The sequence below is a fragment of the Culex pipiens genome, chromosome 2 (genome assembly GCF_016801865.2).
Source record: "Culex pipiens pallens isolate TS chromosome 2, TS_CPP_V2, whole genome shotgun sequence".
In the NCBI taxonomy this organism is placed as follows: domain Eukaryota; kingdom Metazoa; phylum Arthropoda; class Insecta; order Diptera; family Culicidae; genus Culex; species Culex pipiens.
Genome location: NC_068938.1, coordinates 165,058,417 through 165,084,146, shown reverse-complemented (window position 1 = coordinate 165,084,146; position 25,730 = coordinate 165,058,417). Strand labels below are relative to the sequence as shown.

The window sequence follows — 25,730 nt, the reverse complement described above, 5'->3', positions numbered from 1 at the left end:
CAATTTCAAGTCATTTCTGTAGGGGGTATATAAAAAATGTTTAAAATCAACTTTGAAATTTCCGGTTTTGAATGAAAGCATTCGCTTTGAGACATGATTTTAGCGCAAAATTAATTTTTTTGTCAAAATTGGTCAAAATTTTCCCATAGTTTCAGAGGAATTTGATAAAACACTTTAATACCAAAATAATACCAAAATGTGCCATGTGACTGATGTGACTTAGAAAATTTTCCACAATTTCAAGTCATTTCTGTAGGGGGTATATAAAAAATGTTTAAAATCAACTTTGAAATTTCCGGTTTTGAATGAAAGCATTCGCTTTGAGACATGATTTTAGCGCAAAATTAATTATTTTGTCCAAATTGGTCAAAATTTTCCCATAGTTTCAGAGGAATTTGATAAAACCCTTTAATACCAAAATAATACCAAAATGTGCCATCCTGACTTAGAAAATTTTCCACAATTTCAAGTCATTTCTGTAGGGGGTATATAAAAAATGTTTAAAATCAACTTTGAAATTTCCGGTTTTGAATGAAAGCATTGGCTTTGAGACATGATTTTAGCGCAAAATTAATTATTTTGTCAAAATTGGTCAAAATTTTCCCATAGTTTCAGAGGAATTTGATAAAACACTTTAATACCAAAATAATACCAAAATGTGCCGTCCTGACTTAGAAAATTTTCCACAATTTCAAGTCATTTCTGTAGGGGGTATATCAAAAATGTTTAAAATCAAGTTTGAAATTTCCGGTTTTGAATGAAAGCATTCGCTTTGAGACATGATTTTAGCGCAAAATTAATTATTTTGTCCAAATTGGTCAAAATTTTCCCATAGTTTCAGAGGAATTTGATAAAATACTGTAATACCAAAAGAATTCCAAAATGTGGTGTTCGATCATTGACAAATTCTGCAATTTTGCAATATCAAAACAATACCTTAAATTGGTATGATACCACATTTTGCTCTTGCATAATCCTTAAGACAAATTTTAAAGGGTCCAGGAATACCAAAATTTGGTATTGATACCAGAGAAAGGTATTATTACGCATTTCCCTTGTTATTTACCCATGCTCGGGAACAGTGTTTCTTGTTCGAGGGAATCGTATTGACATGCTAAAATATTTGAAGTAGAGATTTTCAAACATTTGGGTAGTTTTTGATCAATTCTAACAAAAAATTTAAAAAGTTGATTTTTCGAGAGGTCATTTTTGGCCACTTTGGCCGTACATCAACTTTAGACAGCTGCTAAAATAACAGGATTTGATCTAGGAACGAGATTTTTTCAGAAAAGTCATCTTAAGATGTCCCTTGCACAACCCTTTTAACGGAATTCAGTTTCATTGAGAAGTACCTGAGGAATGGTAAAATCCGTAAAAAAATACTTTGACCCAATCTCACCCCCCAAACCCAATGTCACCGCCACTGACGGTAAACAGAATTTTGTATTAATGTGAAAAGACTTACCAAAGAAAAACAGGCGTAAATTATTGAATATTGGACGCACATTGGACAGTTTTAAACCACAGTCAAACGCGTGTCAGTGATGCTGAAATGAAATTTGCCTTGATGAATTTTAGATAATTCAAATTTGATGGTATGCAGCAACTCTCTACGAAATCGGCTGATTTCGACCATTTTTTTTTCAATGTTTGGCCCATTTAAAAAGCTAGTCTTGATTTAAAAATTTTCAAAATATTTTTTTCGAAGAGATCGGAAAATTTCACGAATATTTCATGTATTAACATTGAAAATCGGACCATTAGTTGCTGAGATATGGTCACTAGAAAATGGTGGGTTGTTTTGATGAGACTTAGAAAACTTCAATTTTCGTGCTTCTTTTTCTTAAAGCGGCTCTATCTCAGCAACCCGAGGTCCAATCTTCAATATCTCTTAGACAATTTTATAGCGAATTTTCTGAACTTTAAAAAAAAAAAAAATTCTTAGAAATGGTCACTCATGGTCACTATTTTTAAAAATTGAAAAACTGCAAATATTTCGCTAAAATCAAACTTTCGGTGGCTATATCTTGAAAACGGAGCCCTTTATCAAAAAATCTGTAGAGTACTTTTCGATTGCAAATTCAATTTTGCATTAAAAAATAATGTCAAACTTGTTTTTGCATAAAACTTTGATTTTTCCCAAAAATCACAATTTTTTTCAAAAATTCATAACTCAGCGGCAGATTTTTTGACTATGTTTCTCTATGGCTCAAAAGTTGCGGATTTTTGTCCCCTAAAACATATCAAAAAATCTCGAAAATCAAAAATACGTATTTTTGGGAAATTGAGTTTTAGTGAAAAAAAAGTTGATAAAAAAATCTGCAATTTTTTTCCGTGTACCTATTTTTTTCTCAAAAGTCCTCAACAATACCTACAACTTTGCCGAAGACAGCAAATTGATCAGAAAATTCACTCAAAAGTTACAGCTGCTTGAATATTTACATACCATTTTTGTATGGACAGCAGCCAAAATTGTATGGAGACTTGTATGGGTGAACCAATGACACAAAATAGCTTATTTGGTCATAGGAAAGGCCCCCACAAAGTTTGAGCCAAATAAAAAAATACAAATAAAATCCATTTCCGGTTTTGGTAGAGAATTGCTCAAATTGACCGTTTAATTGTTTATTGATGGATTTTAAAACAGATTTACGTCTCTTTGTCTATGAGCTAATGATTGTGAACTGATTGAAATGAATTTGTAACGTTTTTTAATAGTAGTTTATGCAACAAATTGCAAAAAGAGGATTTTTTCAGCACGAGTCGTACATTTATCCAACGAGGTTCACCGAGTTGGATAAATACTAAGAGTGCTGAAAAAATCAAGTTTTGCAGCGAGTTCCGTACAACAGTTTTTGCAATTCCAAAAAACACACACTGAGTGAAATTTTATGTCAAATTTTCATGTATTTTGTCAGTAAAACGTTTAAATCAAAAATGTTGAAAAGTGTTACTTTTCGAAACAAGTGCTGAAAAGTTCAACTTTTCAGCACCCATTTTAGTGCTGAAAAGTAGAACTTTTCAGCATTTATTTTGAAAAGTGTTGCTATTCGATTCTGTTATTTTTGGTACAGAAAAGTAGGCTATTTCGTCGTTCAAGAATGACAGGAAAAGTAAATAGTTTCACGACGGAATTGCAAAAAACTATTTTTGTTACATTCTGAGTCCCTATTAAGAGAAACAAAGCAGTCAGGAAATATTCGAGCAAAGCTGGTTCTGCCAGAATCCTACTAGAATGGTCCTAACATTTCTGCTAGAAGGCTGTAAGATTATCCTGCTCTTTTAGAACTCTGCTAGAATCCTGCTAGAACGCCGTGATTGGCTCTGAAAGGTATCATCACTGTTCGTCAGTGGTATCATTGTCGGTCGACATTGATTCAGAATCAGCAATTAATTTTTTTTACATGTTCTTTGTTGAAGCATTTTACATTACGTGATTCATTTAGTATTTAAATTTACTATCCAAGCATGATGGACACCATCTAGGGGAACAGCATCTAACTCAATCGTGCCTCTAATGTAGCCATAACAGCACTTTGACGTTCAATTACGGCGCATAAAAAGCGTTTTCAACTGAAATCGAGTGATAAAAGCTCAATAGGAAGTGAGCAAGCAAGTTTCTATCAACAGTTTTACAAATTGTCAGGGAGTTTTCTTTTGGGTCAAGAAAAAAATCATTAGCTTCACGTATCTTACAATTTGTTTTTATACTTAAAATTCGAACTGAGGAAACCTACCTTGAGTTTTGAAAACGATGTTGAACATGTGTGATCACTAGCGTGCAAAGGGTGGGGCAACATGGGGCAACTGCCCCACCATCCTCAGAAATTTGTTCTAAATTTGGTCAGGGGGTGTCCATAAATGACGTAATTTTAAAAACGTTCATATTATTGCCCCACCTTCCACAATGAGCTGGGCACGCTAGTGTGTGTGATATGAATCAACTCTTCTCATGACAACAGACTGGGGAAACCCTGTATCGTCCCATCTTCCCATCACAAACCGGTATTTTTGCATAAATTTCAAGTTCAGCCCAAATGCGCTAAATTTGACCGTTGTTGTTCTTACCTTGCTTACTACTGGACAACCCCCGCCTCGAGTGAAAACCTTCAACTCATATGATTCCGATCCACACCCACGCACTCCAACTCCAAAACTATCGCGACAAGCTTTGACGAAACGATCAATTTTACACCGGTATTCGCCGTGGAATCCCGTTCGATCTGAGTAACCCAACTCACCTGCATTCACTAAGAAGAACAGAAATACCCGAACACGTTCTGCGAACGTGCCCCCCCACCCAGCATTCGGCTTCTTCTGTCAACGTTCGGCTACTACGATACCACGCGGGGTGGATTTCCCCGTTCCACCCGCGCCGACTACTACTCCGGCGTCGGCGTCGTCAACCTTCGGGCCTGTTTTGCGTACATTCAGTGGAGAGCAGACCACAGTCTTGAAACGTTCGTCGTAAGGTAAACAATCGGGCGCGTCTCTGATTTGTTGGTTCAACAGAAAACTTTGCGACTTTGCAAGTTGATCCAGTGCCAAATTAGTATACTTGAAGAATCGATTGATTGTAATTTCATAAGTTTATTGCAAAGTAGGAAGAAAGTAACCGTGTTTTAAACTAAACAAACGGCGTATTTGCCACAACACTGTTGTTGACAGTGTATGGTAGAACGAACTTAAAAGAAGATTGTTTATAAATAGATTAGTGCAGTCTGAGTTGGCGAATTTTCGTCGAAAGTCAAGTTACTCATCGGCTGTTTAGTGCACGATACAAAACGAAACGAGTTCTGCAGTGAGGTGTGAATTGTGTTCATTGTCACTCACAGAAACAGATGTTTTTGTTTACATCCCAGTGATAAGATTGACAAGCGCTCCATTAGCCAATCATAACGCAGTTATTGCGTTGTTGTGTTGATTGGGTTGATATCTACGAAGAAAGAAAACTCAAGCTTGAAGAAGTGTTGCAAAGGTCATCTTTACTGTTGCTGTAATAAGTTTACGCTTGAGGAAGGTCGCGTATCCCGTCGCGTGCGTCGTGCGCGTCGTTCGTAAAGTCGTCGCCGTCGCGGTTCGTCAACCGGTAATCCTTGAGGTCGCTCCTTAAAAGGACTTACGCGTTCGTAAACTTCCTCAAACCATCGAAGAATGTCGTTCTTCAACCAAAACTACAACTATCCTCGCAACTATAATGCCAACGGGGCCGGCTGGGTCAACCCGGCCGCCTTTGGTCAATCGCCAATCGTCCAGATGCCAACGCCGGAGTCGTCCGGCTACTCCAGTGCGAACCCCTCGATCTCCAGCCAATCGTACGGGTATGGCTTCGCACCGGGAGTTATGAACGCACCCGCGGCACCTGCCTATCCGGCAGCTCCGGCCCTGCCCTATCCGACGATGGGCTTCGGGATGCCCATGCCAGGTGGTCCGAGTCCCGGCGGTTACGGAGCTCCCGCGATGCCGGCAATGCCGATGCCCATGCCGGGAGCGTCGTACGGAGGTGGACCGAGCTTTGGAAGTGCCTCGGAAGATCCCGCGCAGTTACAGGAATTACCGTTCCAGGCGGTTTCCGTTCCGATCGCCGAGGGGATGTTTAGCAGTGTGAGTAGCTTTGCGTTATTTGCGTTAGCTTGCGACTACGACGTTGTGATCAACTACTACGAATCATTCGTTAATTGAGCATGGTTATAAGCATCTTGTATGAAACTCGTTAAAATTATGGAATATTCTGATGCGATTACAGTTTCAACATCGTTCAAAACCCCAGGACTAATTGAACGTCTAGACGAACTTCCCGAAACTCAAAGGGATTCATTTTGCCAGAACGCTGTTCCGCAGAACATTTTGTTTATTTATATAGTCCATTTGAAGTCAGTACACGCGATTTTTCGCGCGCGCTGGTTTCGGAAAACTCGGTTTTTCCAACCCCCACTGTGGTCTGGTGACACACATCGGGTCGAGGGGATTGGGCATCTGGACGGCATGTGATGGAAAGTGCTGAGTATTTTACGAGCTAGTTGAGATGGTATTCCCGAAGAAAATAGAAATGTTTTGCGGAGGTGTTGTGCTAGGTTACAACAACCGGCGGCACACGTGTGTTTGTTTTACATATTTTTACATCGTTTGGAAATAACAACTTGAAGCTTGTTTTGCTAAGATACGAACAAGCTAAAGCTTGTTAAAAGATTTATGTTTACTTCAGGAATCTTGTAATAGTAGTAAATGCTGTGCGAATTCCAAATTAAAAACAAAAATTTAACAAGAAGAACACATCTAAGGTGAAATTTCATGTTTGGCAGGTTAAGCATTTGCTTCTAATTCCATCCAACATGCTGATTTTGACTTTTCAAGCAACTTATTTTGTAAAATTGTTGATAGAAACTTGCATGCTCACTTCTTATTGAGCTATTTATCACTCGATTTTAGTTGAAAACGCATTTTATGAGTTGTAATTGAATATTTTTAATTGTTGAACAAAATTCATTTAGTCATTCAATATTTTTTATTAAGTAATTGCTTTGAATATTTGTGAGTATATGGGTTAATTACTTTAAATATAGCTTGATTTTCAATTATTGGAAAACTTGAAAATCAAAAAAATCTATTCGACGTTCGTTCTGAATAAAAAAAAGTATTTCTTTTTTTTTCATTCAGAACGAACATCGTTTTAAAGACATGAAAAAACATTGAATTTGTTTAAAGTATTATGGTTTGATGAAAATTGAATGATTTTTTCTTTCAAACATTTCACGCAATAAGTGGTAAAACAAAAATCTTATCAAACTGTTTTTTTTCAATGAAAAAAAAAAATCAAAAATTCAATAACAAAATTTACAAAATTCAAAAGGAATCTGAGCAACTCTCTACGAAATCAGTCGATTTCGACCATTTTTATTTTTTTGCTATTTTTTTATTTAGCTCAAACTTTGTGTATGTCGTATAAACTATTGTCTTTTATATGTTCTGGTTCTGTTCTGTCGTATAAACTATTGTCTTTTATAAAATCTGGAAATATTATAATCAAAGTAAAAACATCAAAATCAAATTATTCGCTCTAAAGCATTGTCTTGGCGTTCTCGATTGCGAGATTCCTACTCGAAACTAAGTGTCCGAAGGCTTGATTGTTGAGGCAATTGCAAACCTCTTTTTACACCTTAGCTTCCATCCACCCCGGGATTCGAACTGACGACCTTTGGATTGTTAGTCCAACTGCCTACCAGCGACTCCACCGAGGCAGGACCCAGGGAGACGACTCCTACACCTGGACTGAGCTAACGACCTAACCTTTTGGTTAGTCCGGGGCCAACATTTACTTCCCGTCCGACGGAAGGCGTGATCAGACAAATCTCGTGTCGAAAAATGCCACCGGGACCGTCTGGGATCGAACCCAGGCCGAGTGGGTGAGAGGCAATCACGCTTACCCCTACACCACGGTTCCCGGCATAATCAAAGTAATGAGCGCTTAATTTTTTCATGGTTTATATTGATTTTTCACAAAGAGTGTTTTGTTTGAAATCATTCTTTAGATACGAAATACGTATTATTTGAGATTCTGCAAAAGTCTGGAATTTCAAAATGGGATTTGAGTGGTCTCCTTGATCTGATAAAATTTGAGTAATATCACAAACAAAGGCGCGCACAAGCTACTCAACTAATAAATTGTTTATTATGAAGAAATTTAATTTATATTGAAGTGAAAATTGATAGTGTTCTGCAACTATTATTTTCTTCAAAATAGTTTACATTTTCGTATGGTCAACATTCATTCAAACTTCACTGTTTCTCTACCGTCTACTAGCATAACTAAATGCTTCTCCATTCGCTCACCTCTTAAAAACATTCCCATACATATTCAGCTCCTCAATCTGTTGCTTATGTTTTGATCCGCTTATACGCTTCGCCAACTCAGCACTCACGTGCGCATAAGCAAAAACACACACACACAGTTTCTACGATAGTTTGCGTGCCATCGTCGCCAGGCGTATCTCACAGTACGCGACTCTGTGAACGCATCCCAATCTTATAGATTTCTCACCTTCTCACTATCTTCGGCGTACGCCACTCTGCGAACGACGCCTAAACAGTTATTGCCTGTGTCTCTTTGCGGCTCTTCGGACTCCGTCGGACTTTTCAGTCGGTGCCGAGTGAGTGTTTGTGGAAGCACGCAAATCTGTGTCGTTCCCGAGAAATTTTCGAGTCTTTTTTATTACCATCACTCTTTTGGCAGAAGGAAAAATCAATTTACTTTCGGTATGTGTAGCGGGGTGAAAGTGTGTCAACTCAAAGGGAAATCTGTTGAGAAAAACTGCGATGTTCTTGGAGTTCTTGGAAGTTCGATCTTTTCAGGGAGTGTCTTAGGGTTTAGCATGTACGAATAGCAATGTAAGAGCAGGCAGTTCCTCAGGCGATTAGTCAGGTTTTTTAGTGACGTAGCAAATCGGTGGATTTCTTCTCGTCGACTTTAACCATACTTTTGCGAGTGTTGAACATCGCGATGATGTCACTCTGCTAATTCGTTCACATTTTCAGTTGATGAGGTAGTCGCTTGTAATCAACTCCAATACCGGATTGCACTTGGATCAACCAGCTCGCCGAATGAAGTATTGAAGAAGGAACTTCGGTTACATCAATCTCTGTGCTTGTCACAATCAGAGCAAGCAATGTTTGTAAACAAACTCAAGTAGTAATCTACAGCTGTTACCGTTTGTGACGGTACAAATTGATAAAACCCCGAACAGGGTTCCCAATTGAACTAAAATGAATAACTCACGAATACCACCGCGCATGTAGATTCCCGTCATAGAAAAACTCGTAAAAAACGCAAAAATCAAATTGATTTGTATGCGTTTGTTATTGTACAAAACTTGGCTGCCGGATGACCTAATGGCAATTTTGTTGGGACGGAACACGACGCCACCGATGGCGTTTGCACAGCAGTGTAAAGTTATTTTATATTTTATTTTACATACAATGCCACGACGCGAAATTTGTAGAGAAGTTCGAGAGACTTTATGATGTTGAAAAAACATGCTGTGCTGTGTGGGGGATGGATTGGGAAGAACGCATTGGTGCCGGTTTCACTGTGAAGGACAGATTCTAAATTTAGCAGTCGGATTTTGCCGCAAAGTGGATGTGGAGCAAAAAGTTTGTGTATGCGCTGTTTCGATTGGGAATTGTTTTTGATTTTGGAAAAAATCGTTAAATGTATTGAAGAATTGAAAATCATAAAAAATAGCAAAATACAATATGTTATTAATCTTATTTAATTACTTACAATTATTTTTGCTATTTTTTTACTCCTAATCAAAAGTTTATGACACTCCAAATTCAATCCACTGGTATTCGCTCAGGTTTCACAGTTGTATTTAAACTTTCAGCACAAGTATTGGATCGTGCACGTGGCCTGCAAATTTGTAATTTTAATATGTTGATGCAAGATTCGTGACATGGCAAAATTAGTCAATTTTCCCATAGTTTCAGAGGAATTTTGTCACAAACTATAATTCCATAAAAAATACTTCATTTGGTACCAAACTTAGGCAGATTTTGTTTTTTTTTTTTTAATATCAGAAAAATATCATAATTTGGTATGATAAACCCTCTACAACCCAACCCCGCCTTTAGATTGGCTTCGATCTAAAAATACGCCAAAAATCAATTTTTCAACCAATTTTTGATCTTTAAAAAGCATTTGAGAGAAGAACCCTTAAAATTTTGGATAATTGTAAGGTTGGAAGTGTAACTTGATTTATATGATTTGGCCAATATTTTTAAAAATGTCATTTTTTATGAAGTCAAGTTTGGCTGTGTTTCTTAACAACATTTCCCCTATATTATGTGAAATTAAGTATGCAGTATATTTGTAGTGTACCATACTCTCAATCTTCAATTATTATTGCGACTATTCAGAAGGGTTATCAAACGAAAATTACGAGTTAAATACAAACGAAATGGTATTAAGCCTTGGTAGTAGCGTGGTTCACGTTTCTATGAAAAAGACAAAAGTTGTTATTTTGTCTTGCATCAACCGGAATTTCGTTCTTTTATGTCCCCAGAAGCATTCCTGAAAATTTGAGCCCATTTGGTAAGGTCTAGGAGCTCCAGTTTTAATTTGAAATTTATATGGGATTTTGATTTATTTTCCATGGGAAACTATCTTTTTTTACATTGTATTAGGATTTTTTTTTATAAATCGATGAAATGACTTGATTCTTATAGTAGGAGATAGGTTTTGAACTGGGGAACAACTTTGTAGAACATACCAACATGCTAGGAAGTGACCCTTTAAAGATACAGATACTTTTAGATGGTGGCCCACACAGTAAAGCCCCTTCAAAAGCCACCATCTAAAAGTATCTGTATCTTTAAAGGGTCACTTCCTAGCATGTTGGTATGTTCTACAAAGTTGTTCCCCAGTTCAAAACCTATCTCCTACTATAAGAATCAAGTCATTTCATCGATTTATAAAAAAAAAATCCTAATACAATGTAAAAAAAGATAGTTTCCCATGGAAAATAAATCAAAATCCCATATAAATTTCAAATTAAAACTGGAGCTCCTAGACCTTACCAAATGGGCTCAAATTTTCAGGAATGCTTCTGGGGACATAAAAGAACGAAATTCCGGTTGATGCAAGACAAAATAACAACTTTTGTCTTTTTCATAGAAACGTGAACCACGCTACTTGGTAGCTTGGTAAAGATGTTTTCGAAGTACCTCATGAAAAGTATTCAACAAATTTTAAAAAGTTAGTTAACTATAATTAAGAAAACATAGATAAATAGAATTGTTTAAATACTCTTAAATTGTCATATTGAGTTCGAATCGGAAAACGGACTGCATTATCCGATTCTTTAGACAATTTTACACTAAGAACAGTTGGAATAAGTTTCTAAGTTACAAATTTTTAGTGTTCTTGATAAGCATTGAATCTTCAGGTTTTTATTCATTTTCAGTAGAACAAGATTGTTAGTATATTTGAAAAATTTATGAAGCATTTTATTAAACTGGATTCAGTGGCAACAAAAAGGGATATTTGTATGAAAAAAAATATCATCTAAGGGACAAAGGGGGGTGAGGGGGGATATGGCGATTGTCCACGATCCATACAAAATATTTTTTGTATGGACAATTGTCCACGACGGGGAGGGGGGGGGGGTTAAAAGATTCCCAAAAAGATGTCCACGTGGTTTATGGATGCGTCCCTAATGAATTTTAGTCTATTTTGGATCTTTTATTAACCCTCTACAGCCCAAATTTTTTCTTCGAAAATATTTATTTTCCCCGTGTTCAGGAGGTCATTTTGAGCAACTTTTGTTCTACGAAAAACTTTACTTCTCTTGTTTTATGTTTTTCTTGTTTTATTTTTAGTATTTTAATTTGCATTTATCTTGTTTAGTTAATGTTTGTTTTTGGTAGTATTTGGCCTATTCTACCACCTAATATAATTACATTTTGCCTATCTAATTTTTTCACGTTTTTACAGTCACTTTTTCAATTTTTTGCATGTTTTTCACATTTTCTGCTATAGAATGGCACCATCATCATTTAAATTGCAAAAAATGCGTAGAGGCATAGTCTGGGTCACAACAAAAATTACTGCATACTTTTTTGTACTGAAAATATAGAAAATGTTAGTAAAAACATAGCCAAAGTTGACCCCTAAAAAAATGACATTTTTAAAAACATTGTCAAAGTCACATAAAACAAGTAAAACTTCCAACCCATAAATTTTAGGAGTTCTTCTTTCCAATGCTGTTTACAGATCAAAAATCGGTTGGAAAATGGATTTTTGGCGATTTTTTAGATCGAAGCCCGTCTAAAGGGGTTAGGTTGTAGAGGGTTAAGGGGTTACATACATGTAGAAAATCACAAAATTTCATATTACAGAAAATGTATTGAATCCACTGAAAAGGTGATTTTTAATCATTCCTGAAAGTTTCATGAAGATATTCCATGATTAAACTGAGTCAGAAATGATTTAAGCTCAAAATTTTGCCATGCGCAAAGCACTCTGTCAAACTTTCAGTTCGTTTTTCTCGGTGCACCGACTTGATTTACGGGTGCCATGATATCTCGAGATGGAATGGACCAAATTGGCTGAAGTATGGGGTGAAGAGCTCTGAAGGCATATCCCGTGTCCATGACGAAGCTCGATTTTAAAATTTTGTTTTTTTTTTTTAATACATAAATAAAAAACTGAAAGTTTTTAAACATGAAAAACACAAAAATATTTTTATCTCTTTTAAAAATAAACTTTTTGAAAATCGGCCTTCGTCATGCACACGAGTCGTTCCTAAAATTTTGAGCCGATTTGGTCAAAGCATTGATGAGATATCGTGGCAACCGTTTTTTTGAAACTGCTCACTTAATATTGCTACATATCGCACTGATACTACCAAATGTCTTCAAATTTGTTTTGTTAATAGATGAAAATGTATATTTTGATGACTTCAAAACAGATTGTATAAAAAGTTGAATGTCTGCTCATACCGACCTACGACTTTTTGCCGATGTACAAGTATATAACCCCTTAACTAAAATTACTAAACCTTAAATTTATTTCAATTTTAATAAAAGTAAACAAACTCAGTTAAACCAAATGCAAAAAAAAAAAAAATCAAACTAAACATTAAAAGTAACCTAGCTTATGGTCATTTTGACGTAATCCACAATGACAACCAATGACTATCAAAGTCATCCCGGTTTTGCCTTCCTCACCTTACTGAGGAAAGGCTATAAAATCACTCGAAAACTGAACTTCTCAATTAGACCTCCTAGACCCACCTTCATGTATACCTATCGACTCAGAATCGAATTCTTAGCAAATGTCTGTGTGTGTGTGTGTGTGTGTGTGTGTGTGTGTGTAGGGATGTGGGTCTGTGCACCAAAAAATATGCACTCGATTATCTCAGCACTGACTTGACCGAGTTGGACCGTTTTGGTCTCATTAGATTCGTCTTGGGGTCCCTTAAGTCCCTATTGAAAATTATGAATTTTAGTAAAGTACTTCAAAAGTAATGCTAAAAAAACGATTTTGACTAAAGTCCGGAAGATTGTAAAAAGGGTGGTTTTTGTAAGAAACCCCAGCATGTTATACATTTTTAGAAAGGTATTTAAAAGACCTTTCCAACGCGCAATACATTGAAGATCTGACAACCCTATCAAAAGTTATAAGCACTTAAGAGTTATTTATACACTTTTTGGAGGCGACTTCTCAGATATTTAGATGAAAACGTATTCCAAATATATCATGCGACCTATCTTTGGATAGGTAATTTAAAGACCTTCCCACGAGCGTGTCTATTTTGGATAGCATTACCCTTTGAATGAGAGGAAGGCACCAACCACCTAAGGGTGGATTAAGTAACGTTTTTAGAATAAGGTTTTCTATGCCCAGTGAAAAATATAGTTTAACCCAAAAGTGACGAACTTCTCGTCACAGTGTCCTGATGCAAACAATGATCGAGCTGTAACTGTCACAGCCCTGTGAAGTATGTTGGCTGACATATCGGGCGGTCAGTCGAAAACACCAGCTAGAAGTCGCCTGACAAAAAAAATGCTAGAAAGAGATAGGAAATCTGATGCAAACAAACGTCCAGCTGCCATGTAAACATACTTTGAATGTGTTGGTAAATTTCTGACTAGAAAGCCTTATATCAATTTTTAATGAAACTGTTTAAACGTACATGGACATCATGTGGCCTACCCCAGTAAATCTTTTAAAAGTATTAATCTTGAGACAAGATCTTACCGTTTGAATTATAATTGAGAACTTAATTGAAACCCTACCAATGTCACCCCGGTTTACAGAACCTTTTATCGTTCAAAATCATAATAAGTGCTAAAAACTTCAATATTTTAAATCATTTAAAAACAATTGAGGGACAACAGTTTTGGGACAATTTGTTATAGTCTAACTGATTAATTACTAACATTAATTTTTGGTTAATCTCGGGGTTAAAAATAAAACTGGAATCGGTTAGTTAAACACATTATTTTTGATTAACTTCAAGTCGGGATAATGTAATGAACAAACAAGATCCTAAAAAAAAGGAGCAAATTAGCTCATCCAACATTACTCTTTACTCAAATTTACGACTATGTTTGAGCTCATCTTTTTCAAGCGCACAACTGCAGGAAAATAATTTCCCAAACGCTCTAAAGTGGGTCACGATGACTTTTCTTTGTACCTTGTCCTACTGACCGCAGCAGCCCCTTATAATTTGACCTCTCGACAACAAAAAATAAAATGGAAATTCCAGTACGGCAGACATTCTGGCGTGACCAAATGCGACAACAACGACTTCTTTTAAAATAAGACACCCACGCACTCTGTATCCGTTGACCGAGCGGATGAGCTATGAGCTCTTGTTTTGGCGATTAAGGTGAAAGGGTTTAAATCTTGGTTGATTGTTTACATGTCAAGTGCATTACAATTATACATTAAACAACCAGAAGCAATTATCGTGGAATTGCAACGGGCGTTTTGAGGCGATGACATCAAACGGATTCAGCCGACAAAGCGTCATAAAGTGAAGGATTTCGATTTTTTGGGTGGAGTGCTGGCTTAGTGCCAGACAACAGAAGATGATTCATGTTTCCCAGTTAGGTGAAAAACACGAAAACTGGAACAGAATGAATCAAAAATCAATATCTGCAAGACGCGTTGGTAAAAGTAATAAGGATGTTCATTTGAAATATTATATCTAAAAAGTATCTTTTGAAACTCTTTTGCAGTGATTTCTCAGTGAAACATTTATGATGAAGATTCTTCCATGACACTTTTTTGAGCAATAATGTATTAATGATTTCTTCATATTTTCAATTCGAGGTCAAACAACCCGAAATAGTCAACATTCTTAGTAAACATCACACCCAATATTGCGTAGAGTCAACAACTTCCCACCATCCGCCACGAAGCATAAGCAAAGAGCTTGGAAAACATACTAAGATTGTGATCTATCGCGGCACGTTTATATCATCCAAGTTCACTACCGTTCCTAAGCCTGTGGGGGGGAATTGCCTTTAGTACATAGCAGCAGCATTAGTTGATCCAGTCGCAGTGAGCGTGTATTAGTACGCAGTCGCCCGGCTGCGACCTCAGTAAAACGAGAAGCACATACTAATAATGGAATAATAATTAGCACTATAAGTGTACGATATCATTGTAACGTGACTGACTGACGATTGATGATGGCGTGGCATAACATTTGTCTTAGTGTTGGTTTAGTGATCAGGCTTACGCTCAGAAAATTATTGTAATATGATTCATTTCGACTGAGGAATGTATTGCAAAAATAAGTTACACTTGTTGGTTAGGTTCGAGGTGTGTTCAGGTAGATAATATAGAATAAGAATAGTGATTAGATCCAACTTTCAAGAAGAACTCCAGAACATCGTGGCTTCAAACAGAACACCCTTCTATGGACATCGCAGACTCCACCTATTGAACCGCTTTTTCAAAGCAATAAATTTAACGATAATTATTGTAGACAACTGTCGCCGACTCGCTAAAGTCCCCACCAAACCCCTCCAGCCATGGATGAGCTAAAGGTATTTACCACGACAATTGTCGTCGTACAATCAATTGATACTAATTACACACCCACAACACAAATTTTAGGGCCTCCTGAGTGGGGCCGGGAAGCAGCTGTTTGACCGGGCTGGACAGGCGATTGGGGCCGCGGCCACCGAGTACATCGGCAGTGTCATCAATGAGATCTTCGAGAAGAAGGAAACCGACACCAAGCGGATATTGCCCTCGATCCGGAACATGAAAGTTGTAAGTAGGGTTTTTGAGAGAGTTTATATCATGAAGGAAGTTAATGTACAATGCAAGTAGGCTGCTTACTTGAAAAAATCTGGTTGATATGTTTTGAAAAGTGAAAATGAACAAATTTGATGGAATATGAACCAAATCTTTTAACTTGCCAGAGGTTGCCGTTATAATTTTATATTTTGCAGTACATCGAAACAAGTTTGAATGTTATATTGATGTCTCATAAAATTAAAATAACTTGCTTTTTAATATTTTCAGAGAGAAACAATTATTTTTTAATTTCAGTAAAATCCGAAATTTACTCAAATGAAAACAGTCTAAAATACATTTTTGTGGATCAGCTTGGAATTTTTATTTCATTTTCTTCAAAAAAATTGAGATCATTAATATCCCATGGAAAAAAAACTTACCTATAATTTGTTTTTTTTTATATATATATTATGGATTTGATTATTTGATCTTTTTCTTGTGACTTTTCCTGGTCAATAACAGAGTAGCTACTGCGGGTGGGCACCTATGCTTATTAGGGTGGGTACGTTTTTCAAAAAGTTCTCGGATCAAGTTTTAGTATGGTTCCCCTTGTAGAGCATGCCCATAGGGACTTTCATGCCAAATATCAGCTCATTTGGTTGTAAACTGGCTGCGCGCATCAGGGTTAAAGTTTACATGGGAATTACTATGGGAAATTGGAACTTTTTGTTCAAACGCTCCTACAGGTCTGGGAAAATCACGCGCCAACTTCTGGTATGGTCAGGGAGAGCATATGGATTCGTTGTCCCTAGACCTGGCGCATCGGCAAACAATCCGATGTCTCCGGAATCAACGGTTTTCCCTCAAAAAGCATTAAATTTTCCTTAGCATGCTATGAAAGCTTGATGAACACCGCGACGCCATATGTCAGACAGCTACCACGTGGTTGAAATATTTGCAAAAAAAAATACAAATTTGCTATGCAAAGATTTTGAATTCGACTAAATAATATCAGGATTACTCGAAATGATCATTTTCTAGTTAAAAGAAGGTTTGCAATTAAATATTCCAGCCGTTTCTCACCCACGTGGTAGCTGTCTGACGTATGGCGTCGCGGTGTTCATCAAGCTTTCATAGCATGCTAAGGAAAATTTAATGCTTTTTGAGGGAAAACCGTTGATTCCGGAGACATCGGATTGTTTGCCGATGCGCCAGGTCTAGGGACAACGAATCCATATGCTCTCTTCGGGAAAAGTGTTCTCCAGACCATTCCCCATAGGCCTGACCATACCAGAAGTTGGCGCGTGATTTTCCCAGACCTGTAGGAGCGTTTGAACAAAAAGTTCCAATTTCCCATAGTAATTCCCATGTAAACTTTAACCCTGATGCGCGCAGCCAGTTTACAACCAAATGAGCTGATATTTGGCATGAAAGTCCCTATGGGCATGCTCTACAAGGGGAACCATACTAAAACTTGATCCGAGAACTTTTTGAAAAACGTACCCACCCTAATGCTTATCCTTATGCTTATTATGGATTTATGGATCTGATTATTTTTTTTTCTTGTGACTTTAGTTGAAATTAAAAAAAAAGCATTATTTTTGGAGTCAAATGCAACAGTGTTTTTTGCCAATGAGCAATTCCATGTCAAATAGGGAATCGGTTGTACCCGACCCTCTCCGATTTCAATGAAACTTTGTAGACATGGGACCATCCACAAACCACGTGGACACTTTTTTGGAAATCTCAACCCCCCCCCCCCCTCTCGTGGACAATTGTCCATACAAAAAAAAACCTTTTTGTATGGAGCGTGGACAATCGCCATACCCCCCCCCCCCCCCCTAAAGTGTCCACGTGGTTTATGGATGGTCCCCATGTTATCCTAGGCATATATAAGCCATTTTTGTGTATATGGAGCCAGTTACACTCGATAATAACATTTGAGAAGGGCGTGAGAGTTTCAAATATTTTTGTATTTCGTAATTTAAATATTTCTGTATCTCGAAGCCGTAGCATCGTATCAAAAAGTGGTCAAAGACAAACTTGAAGGAGATTGGAAAGCCCGTCCATTGCTCATAACTGAAAACATAATATTTTTTCAGTGTAGTATAGTAACCTGGATAGTAAATTAGCTTAAGCTGTAAGCCCATGCATCCAATTGAAATGTGGTCAAAGACAAACTTATGGGAAATATGACGAGCTTTCCGGTAAAAATATTTTCGAGACTGAAAAATCAAGTCAGTCATATAGAAATTGCCAAAAACCATCAAAAAACCTATTTTTTCAACATTTTTATTTTTAAAACCGCTGTAACTTCACAAGGATTGGACTTAGGACAATGGTCAATATGGAGACTTTTATGTAAAATTGTCTGGAGAATCGATTCCCGTATTCGGTTTTTGAAAATTTTGATGTTTAGAGCACTTTTCAAAAAAACAGTTTCAGTAAATGATTTTTGTATTTTTTTAGGTGAGTTGCTCCATCCTGCATTTTTCGTGAGTCTTTTTGTAACATCTTAGGCTATTTTCACAAAAATTTTGAACGAAAAAAAATCGTGGGCTCACCCTCAAATTTGACTTTTAAACATAAAAATTAAAAAATCTCATAAATGTGGAGTGTTTTGCCTTCCTCACCTTACTGAGGAAAGGCTATAAAATCACTCGAAAACTGAACTTCTCAATTGGACCTCCTAGACCCACCTTCATGTATACCTATCGACTCAGAATCGAATTCTGAACAAATGTCTGTGTGTGTGTGTGTGTGTGTGTGTGTGTGTGTGTGTGTGTGTGTGTGTGTGTGTGTGTGTGTGTGTGTGTGTGTGTGTGTGTGTGTGTGTGTGTGTGTGTGTTTGTGTGTGTGTAGGGATGTGGGTCTGTGCACCAAAAAATATGCACTCGATTATCTCAGCACTGGCTTAACCGATTTGGTCTCATTCGATTCGTCTTGGGGTCCCATTAATCCCTATTGAAAATTATGAAGTTTAGTAAAGTACGTCAAAAGTTATGCTAAAAAAACGATTTTGACTAAAGTCCGGAAGATTGTAAAAAGGGTGGTTTTTGTAAGAAACCCCAGCATGCTATACATTTTTAAAAGGTATTTAAAAGACCTTTCCAACGCGACCAATACATTGAAGATCTGACAACCCTATCAAAAGTTATTAGCAATTAAGTGTTATTTATGCACTTTTTGGAAGCCGGATCTCAGATATCACGATGAAAACGTTGTCCGGATCCCGTCCCGATTGACCCGTCGTTGAACAGGTAATCAAAAGACCTTTCCAACGCGTCCAAAACATTGAAGATCTGACAATCCTATCGAAAGTTATAAGCACTTAAGAGTTATTTATACACTTTTTGGAGGCGACTTCTCAGATATTTAGATGAAAACGTATTCCAAATATATCATGCGACCTATCTTTGGATAGGTAATTTAAAGACCTTCCCACAAGCGTGTCTATTTTGGATAGCATTACCCTTTGAATGAGAGGAAGGCACCAACCACCTAAGGGTGGATTAAGTAACGTTTTTTTTCTTTCAGTGTATTTTTTTCGAAAAGCCCGTCAAATTTCCTACAAGTTTGTCTTTGACCACTTTTTGATACGGTGCTACGGCTTCGAGATACAGCAATATTTAAATTACGAAATACAAAAATATTTATAACACTTACGCCCTTCTCAAATGTCATTATCGAGTGTAACTGGCTCCATATACACAAAAATGGCTTATATATGCCTAAGATAACATGTCTACAAAATTTCATTGAAATCGGAGAGGGTCGAAAATAAAGTACCTAAAAAATTCCTGTTTTGGGCTGGAATTGCTCCAATATTTCTTTTTTGAAATTGAAATTAGTATGTAGTAGTTTTGTAATACTCTGGACATTACAGAGTCAGAGGACTGTTTATTGATTTGTTTGTATGTTAGTAAATGACAGTCAAAATAAGAATTTTGGAAAGTTGAAAATTTGGTTAACTGAACAATACTTCTTTTTGCATTCCTCACCTTACTGAAGAAAGGCTATAAAATCATTCAAAAAATGAAATTCGAGCTCCTAGACCCACCTTCACGTATACATATCGACTCAGAATCAAATTCTGAGCAAATGTGTGTGTGTTTGGATGTAGATGTGTGCACCGAAAAATTTTCACTCAATTATCTCAGCACTGGTTTATCCGATTTTAATGGTTTTGGTCTCATCTGATCCATCTTGGGGTCCCATAAATCCTTATTGAAAATTATGAAGTTTAGTAAAGTACTTCAAAATTTATGCTAAAAAACTATTTTGGGAAAAGTCCGTAAGATCGTAAAAAGGGTGGTTTTTATAAGCAAAACCGTCATGTTATACTTTTTTAGAAAGATGTTCAACGAGCCCGAAACATTGAAGATCTGACAACCCTATCAAAAGTTATTAGCACCTAAGTGTTATTTATACAATTTTTGGAGGCCGAATCTCAGATATTTCGATGAAAGCAATAACCGGATCGATAATTCGATCCATAAAATGTCTTTCAAATGATACTATATGATTGAAAATCTGCTAACCCTATCATTCATAGGTTGAACATTTTTATTTTACCAAAAACAAAACTATGTTATTGTGAGGAAGGCATCAACCACCCTACGATGAATTAAGTAATGTTTTTTTAGTAATTTCACATAAAATAATATGTAAAAAATTTATACCCAACAGAATCTGATGAAATTTCACCAGTTACAATTGTACAATTACAAATTTTTGATAAACAATTTCACCACTCTTTGATGAAATACTATCATATATTTTTTACTTCGCTTTGTGGATTTTTTTTTACATGACATTTTGTTAAAAACATTGATCAACTACCTAGAGTCCAGGTAATTGATCAATGTTTGATTTTAATAATTTTAAATTAAATGAAAAAATAAACAAAAGGGAGAAAGATGAGATTAACAAAATATTAAATTATAAATGGAAGATTCTGTTTCCCAAACAAGTTCAAGAAAAAATCAAGAATTTAAACAAATATAAAAATATGAAAGAGTATGAGGATTTCTAGAGTGCACAAAACATTATTTAGAAAAAAAATCAATAGATTTGTAACAAGAAACATTTTGAAAATTATCGTCAATACGATTTTCTTTATTATGTTGTCTTGTAAATGCTTCTTGAAGCATAAAAATCGTTTGATCACAGCATGTAAAAAATGTATATTCCTTAGGCACTACACACATTATGTACTGAAATATGTGAAAAATTTAAATATTGCCAATAACCTACGTGCCAAGCATTTTGTCATAAAAAGCTCATAAAAAGATGATTTCTATAAAATGTTAAAAAAACATTTAAAAAATAAACAAATCTACAATAACTAGTTGAAAACTTTCTTAGCAACAAAAATAAGTTAAATTGTTGATAAATAAGCCAAATTTTAGTAACCAACCCAAAATAATCATCCGTAACCCATTAAGAAAAGAATTTGGTTTACATTTAATGTGAATTAACAGTTTAGTATAATAATGTATATAACTATTGTTATTGTATACAAAACTGATCTTAAATATATTTTGCAAACTCAAATGTCATAATATAACCATTGCCAAATGACGTAATACACAAAAAAAATCTTAAAATTACAAAATTTAAACATATTTTTTTTGAGTTACCAAAAAACCTTTAGGAGATTTTGAAATCATCGTAAAGAAGATGCATTCATATTTACATGCAAAATTTCCGTTTTCACAAAAAAAAATGTAAACCTTTAAAACTTTGGAAAAAAAGCGTTTTTGTTCTTTCATTTAAAAATCCTTTTTTTGTGGTCTTCTCGTAAAAAATAATGCTTGAAATTGAGCACGAGCATGAGAGACCACCCATGGATGCCCCTCCGTTGCTGAACAGAACCGTAATATCCTTTCAGCACTACTGATCAATGATCAGTGATCATAGGCTTCGACTATCAAGTGGTGTTTCCTTTATCAACAGCATGTATGAATGCGCCGAAAAGATAAAACACCATGATTGCCAAAACTAGACCAGTTGCGAATAGGTAACAGTCATTGGTCACCAACGGCGCCCACCATGTCAGTTTGTAGATCTCAATTTTAAGGGACGGGAATGTTAGTTAGTGCTTACACCCCAAATTTAATGTGTGCGCATGCCAACCCTTGACATTTTTGACAATTTACATGGATGTAACCCGTTAAAGAATGAAGAATTTAACAGTCTCGAGCTGAAATGGTATCCTAAGGTTTTGTTGTTGTTGCACACCGACGACGAACTCGAAAAATCTTGCGACCCGCAAAAAAAATGAAAAACACACCGACGACGAACGCGAAAAATCCTGCGACCCGGCAGAAAGGCATCGCAAATCGAACTGGCTCAAATGTCAGCGAGACAAGCAGAGCCAGCCCCGTCAAAAAATAATGCATGAAATTATGGAATAATTACACATTTTTGAATGGTAACCCTAGCACTTTTCATTAAAAAAAATATAAAAAATATAATTTCATCTAAGCACTTTTCATAAAAAAATTGCTTAGATGAAATTATAGAAATTTGAGTTCTTCAGCAAAGTTGTTCAGTTGTGTAAGTTGGACATGCGTTGGGCGTTCCAGTGTTATTATATTTTTTCAGATCGGGACATTTTTTACCTCTACAGAAATCCTGTAAGCTAGTCCGGTAACTCAATGTTTCCAAAATCGTCAATTTTTTTTCGATTTCGAACAACAATGTTGTCGATTTTGAAAATATTTACTTTGAAATCGAGAAAAATGATTTTAGAAGCATTTCAATGTTGAGGAATTCAAAAACATAGAGTTACCAAAAAACCGTAGAATTGCCCTCAAACATTAATGATTGGACTTGCGCTTAACCGCTGTGTTTGTAGGACATATTTGCGTATAAAACATATTTTTTCTCGACCCTTTTGAATTTTATTATTGCTTACAAGACCGATTGCAACACAAGTTGCCTCATTTAAACTTTTTCAATTAGCAGAACAATTAAACCAATTTAAAACTTTCCCCCCTGATCAGCATATCTTAAAAGCAAAGTTGCATTGATAGGCAAACTTTACAGGAACTTTTCTTCTCAAGATCCATTGCCAAACATTATTGGCCATCGATTGCAATTGGATGATTCCGTTGCAAAAGTGCCCTAACCTTAACCCAGAAAGTTCCAAATTCGGCCAGCGCACGTGCCCTTCATTTGCACCTCAGTAGAAAGCCGAATGCAACAGGATAGCATTCCAACCAAGCAGCACCGACTGCATGCAGTCTGCAGTCCTTGGGTGCCGTTCCGATGCACTTGTTTGGTGTTGTCCCGGGAAACGGCCGTTCCGATCCTACCGGCAAGTTATGACGTGTTGGCCTAATCCACGTTTTCAGCAAACACGGTTTCGTGCTGGGAACTATTTAAACATTGCAGACTAGCTTCGCAAATTGAGCTATTCACCCAACAGTGTGCTCAGCTCTTAATGGTTGCAAGTTTATCAAAAATGCAATACTTTTTAGAAGTTTTTTTTTATTTGCTAGCCTCGCTAACACGCCAGGAAATTATGTTTTGCTTAAACTGCACGGATGTACCCTGACACCCCCGCGTACTGTAGTCGGTGGGTTATCATCCGTGAATATTTTATGCACCTCACAGTTCAGAACCGAACATCGAGTTGATTCGAGCAGAGGCAAATTTTATGTCCTTAAATCGGGCGCGCGTCGGGTGTGATGTAATAATCACTGCAATATGGAGGACGATTCCGTGGAAATGAGCACCAGTGAATGTGACGAAGGTGGAGTTTGTATTGTTAGATCTTTTAGCAAACAGGAACGCACTCCTGTGAGGACATTTGGAGATGCTGGTCAGCAGAAGGATGATGGTCTAATAGTAGAGGAGATTGGAGAAGTTCAGAGTTCTCATAATAGTGAGAATAAGTGCTTCCGAAGTATTGCCGATATCGTGAAATTGCTTCCGTATGTGAAAAAGTTCAAAAAGGTAATTTTGAAGATCATTTACCCTAAAGTTGGTCGAATTTGGTTCCTAGTGACAATCAAACTGCATCTAATTAAAATTCTTTTATAAAAATTGTCTGTGGAAAAATTTGCATGGTCTAAACGAAACATTGCATTGAATTTTTACAGTATTGATGAATATCTCAGGATTTCAATCGGGTGTTGGAGATCTGTGTCATTTACTCAATTTTCCCAAAATACAATAACGACGAAATTTACTTTACTTTTACTTCATTTTCGTTGTATTCTGGTTTAATCAAGGATTTTTGAATTTATAATGAAAAACAAAATTTATCTTTTGATTTTTCATCTCAAAAACCATTGAATACAAAAAATAAAAAATAAATGATAAAACAAAACCTCGAGAAGTGATTTTCTGATCGATTTAAATGCTTTGACAAACCCGAGCAGACGGAAATTACCTGGGAATAACATTTTCTGGTATTTGAAAATACTAGGCCAATAACATTTTATGTTATTTATAACAAGATTTGTTTTTCGTCGATATGATTTTTTTGTTATCTGATTGTTATGTTAATAACAGACTAATAACATTTTTAGTTATTCTTAGAACAAATTTGCTATTATTTTTTGTTATTTAACAGCTAATCCTATCATCCTAATAACAGTCGGAGTTATTCTTTCATATCAAAAAAAATATTCCCAAGTTGTTTTGGCTCTCAACCAATATCAGACCAATAATAAATTTTGTTATGATAATATAAACTGTTATTAAACTCTTATGCAAAAATGGATTTTTAAGAAAATTCCATAACACTTTCTGTCATTTTAACAGTATTTGTTATTGAATTGGCATGAATTTTGTTACTACCGTCTGCCCGGGAAGTTGTTAAATAAGGTTTTTCGGATTGTTTTAATACACTTTTTATCACTAAATTCCCAAAATTTGTATTTATATTCATGAGCAGCGATGAATAAATCATCATCCAAAGAAAATCGGTTGAAACTAATCAAGAGAAGAAAAAAATCGAAAGGGAACATGGCTCTCCTCTCTCGTGCACAAAAGATCAATACAAAAATCTCAAAATCTCGTCTTGAATATAGATTTCAGATTTCTCGGCGGAATATAGATTTCACTAATACTCTTGCAAGTATAACGTCAAACGTCAAAAAATGACCTGTCACTCTTTTTAGATGGGTAACGTGTGTAAACAAAACGAAGTAAAGGGTTTTAAGTAGCGCTACAAGGAAATTCACAAAAAAAAATAAACTTTAACTGATTGATTTTCTTCGAGAAGTTCGGGAACGATTTTCTTTTGCGTGTTTTCCATCCTCTCTCTTTCGTGGGTGAAGAAAGTTCGCAAGATTTTTTTTGCGACTAGTCTATCGCTATCATTAGACTTTTTGATAAGCTATTTTTTTTTTCAAATATCGAACATTTGATCCTACATTCAAAACATAGCTTGTTATTTAAAATCAATGAGTTTCTTTTTTTCTTTTGATCAAGGGCATTATTTTCAGGTTATCAGAATTTTTGAGGTAAAATATTCGAAATGTTCAATTCATTAGAATTTAGATGAAGGAAAAGCACTCGCTGAAATATTTTTTGAAAGTCTAAGAAAATGACCCTTTTTTATTGGCGTTTATATCTCCGAAATAATTGGTTCGATTTTGTATGAAGAAAAAAATAAAATTTTGCAATATTTTCCGGTATTTTTTTATAAAAAATAATTCTGAATTCGAATATCAAAAGCAACTTTTTGAAAGAACCAAAAAACACTTATTAAACACTTATTTAAATGTTGGGCTTCATTTGTAAATATCATAGGGGTAATTCTCCGCCAACTCACACAGCAGTTGCCCCGACCCCTCTTCGATTTGCGTGAAACTTTGTCCTAAGGGGTAACTTTTGTCCCTGATCACGAAACCGAGGTCCGTTTTTTGATATCTCGTGACGGAGGGGCGGTACGACCCCTTCCATTTTTGAACATGCGAAAAATGAGGTGTTTTTCAATAATTTGCAGCCTGAAACG

At 36.0% G+C, this 25,730-nt stretch overlaps 1 protein-coding gene and 1 long non-coding RNA gene across 9 annotated transcripts in view; one reads left to right on the top strand and one right to left on the bottom strand.

The window, feature by feature from the left end:
- Nucleotides 1–25,730, bottom strand: part of LOC128092723 (uncharacterized) — a 444,042-nt gene that overhangs the window by 49,257 nt on the left and 369,055 nt on the right. The window lies entirely within an intron of this gene.
- LOC120424437 (calpain-A-like) overlaps nt 1–25,730 on the top strand; it is an 83,421-nt gene that overhangs the window by 36,104 nt on the left and 21,587 nt on the right. For 2 of the 8 annotated variants that reach the window (XM_039588566.2, XM_039588564.2), the window contains exons 1-3: nt 8,097–8,253; nt 15,498–15,558; nt 15,629–15,787. The exons of 1 other annotated variant lie outside the window; for it this stretch is intronic. In XM_039588566.2, coding sequence (XP_039444500.1) covers nt 15,544–15,558; nt 15,629–15,787 — 174 coding nt within the window. In that variant the 5' untranslated portion in view covers nt 8,097–8,253; nt 15,498–15,543. Of the gene's footprint in view, nt 1–4,899; nt 5,605–8,096; nt 8,254–15,497; nt 15,559–15,628; nt 15,788–23,455; nt 23,720–25,730 lie in introns of those variants that run through there. 5 more of the 8 variants (XM_039588559.2, XM_039588563.2, XM_039588560.2 and 2 more) reach the window with 5 other exon arrangements.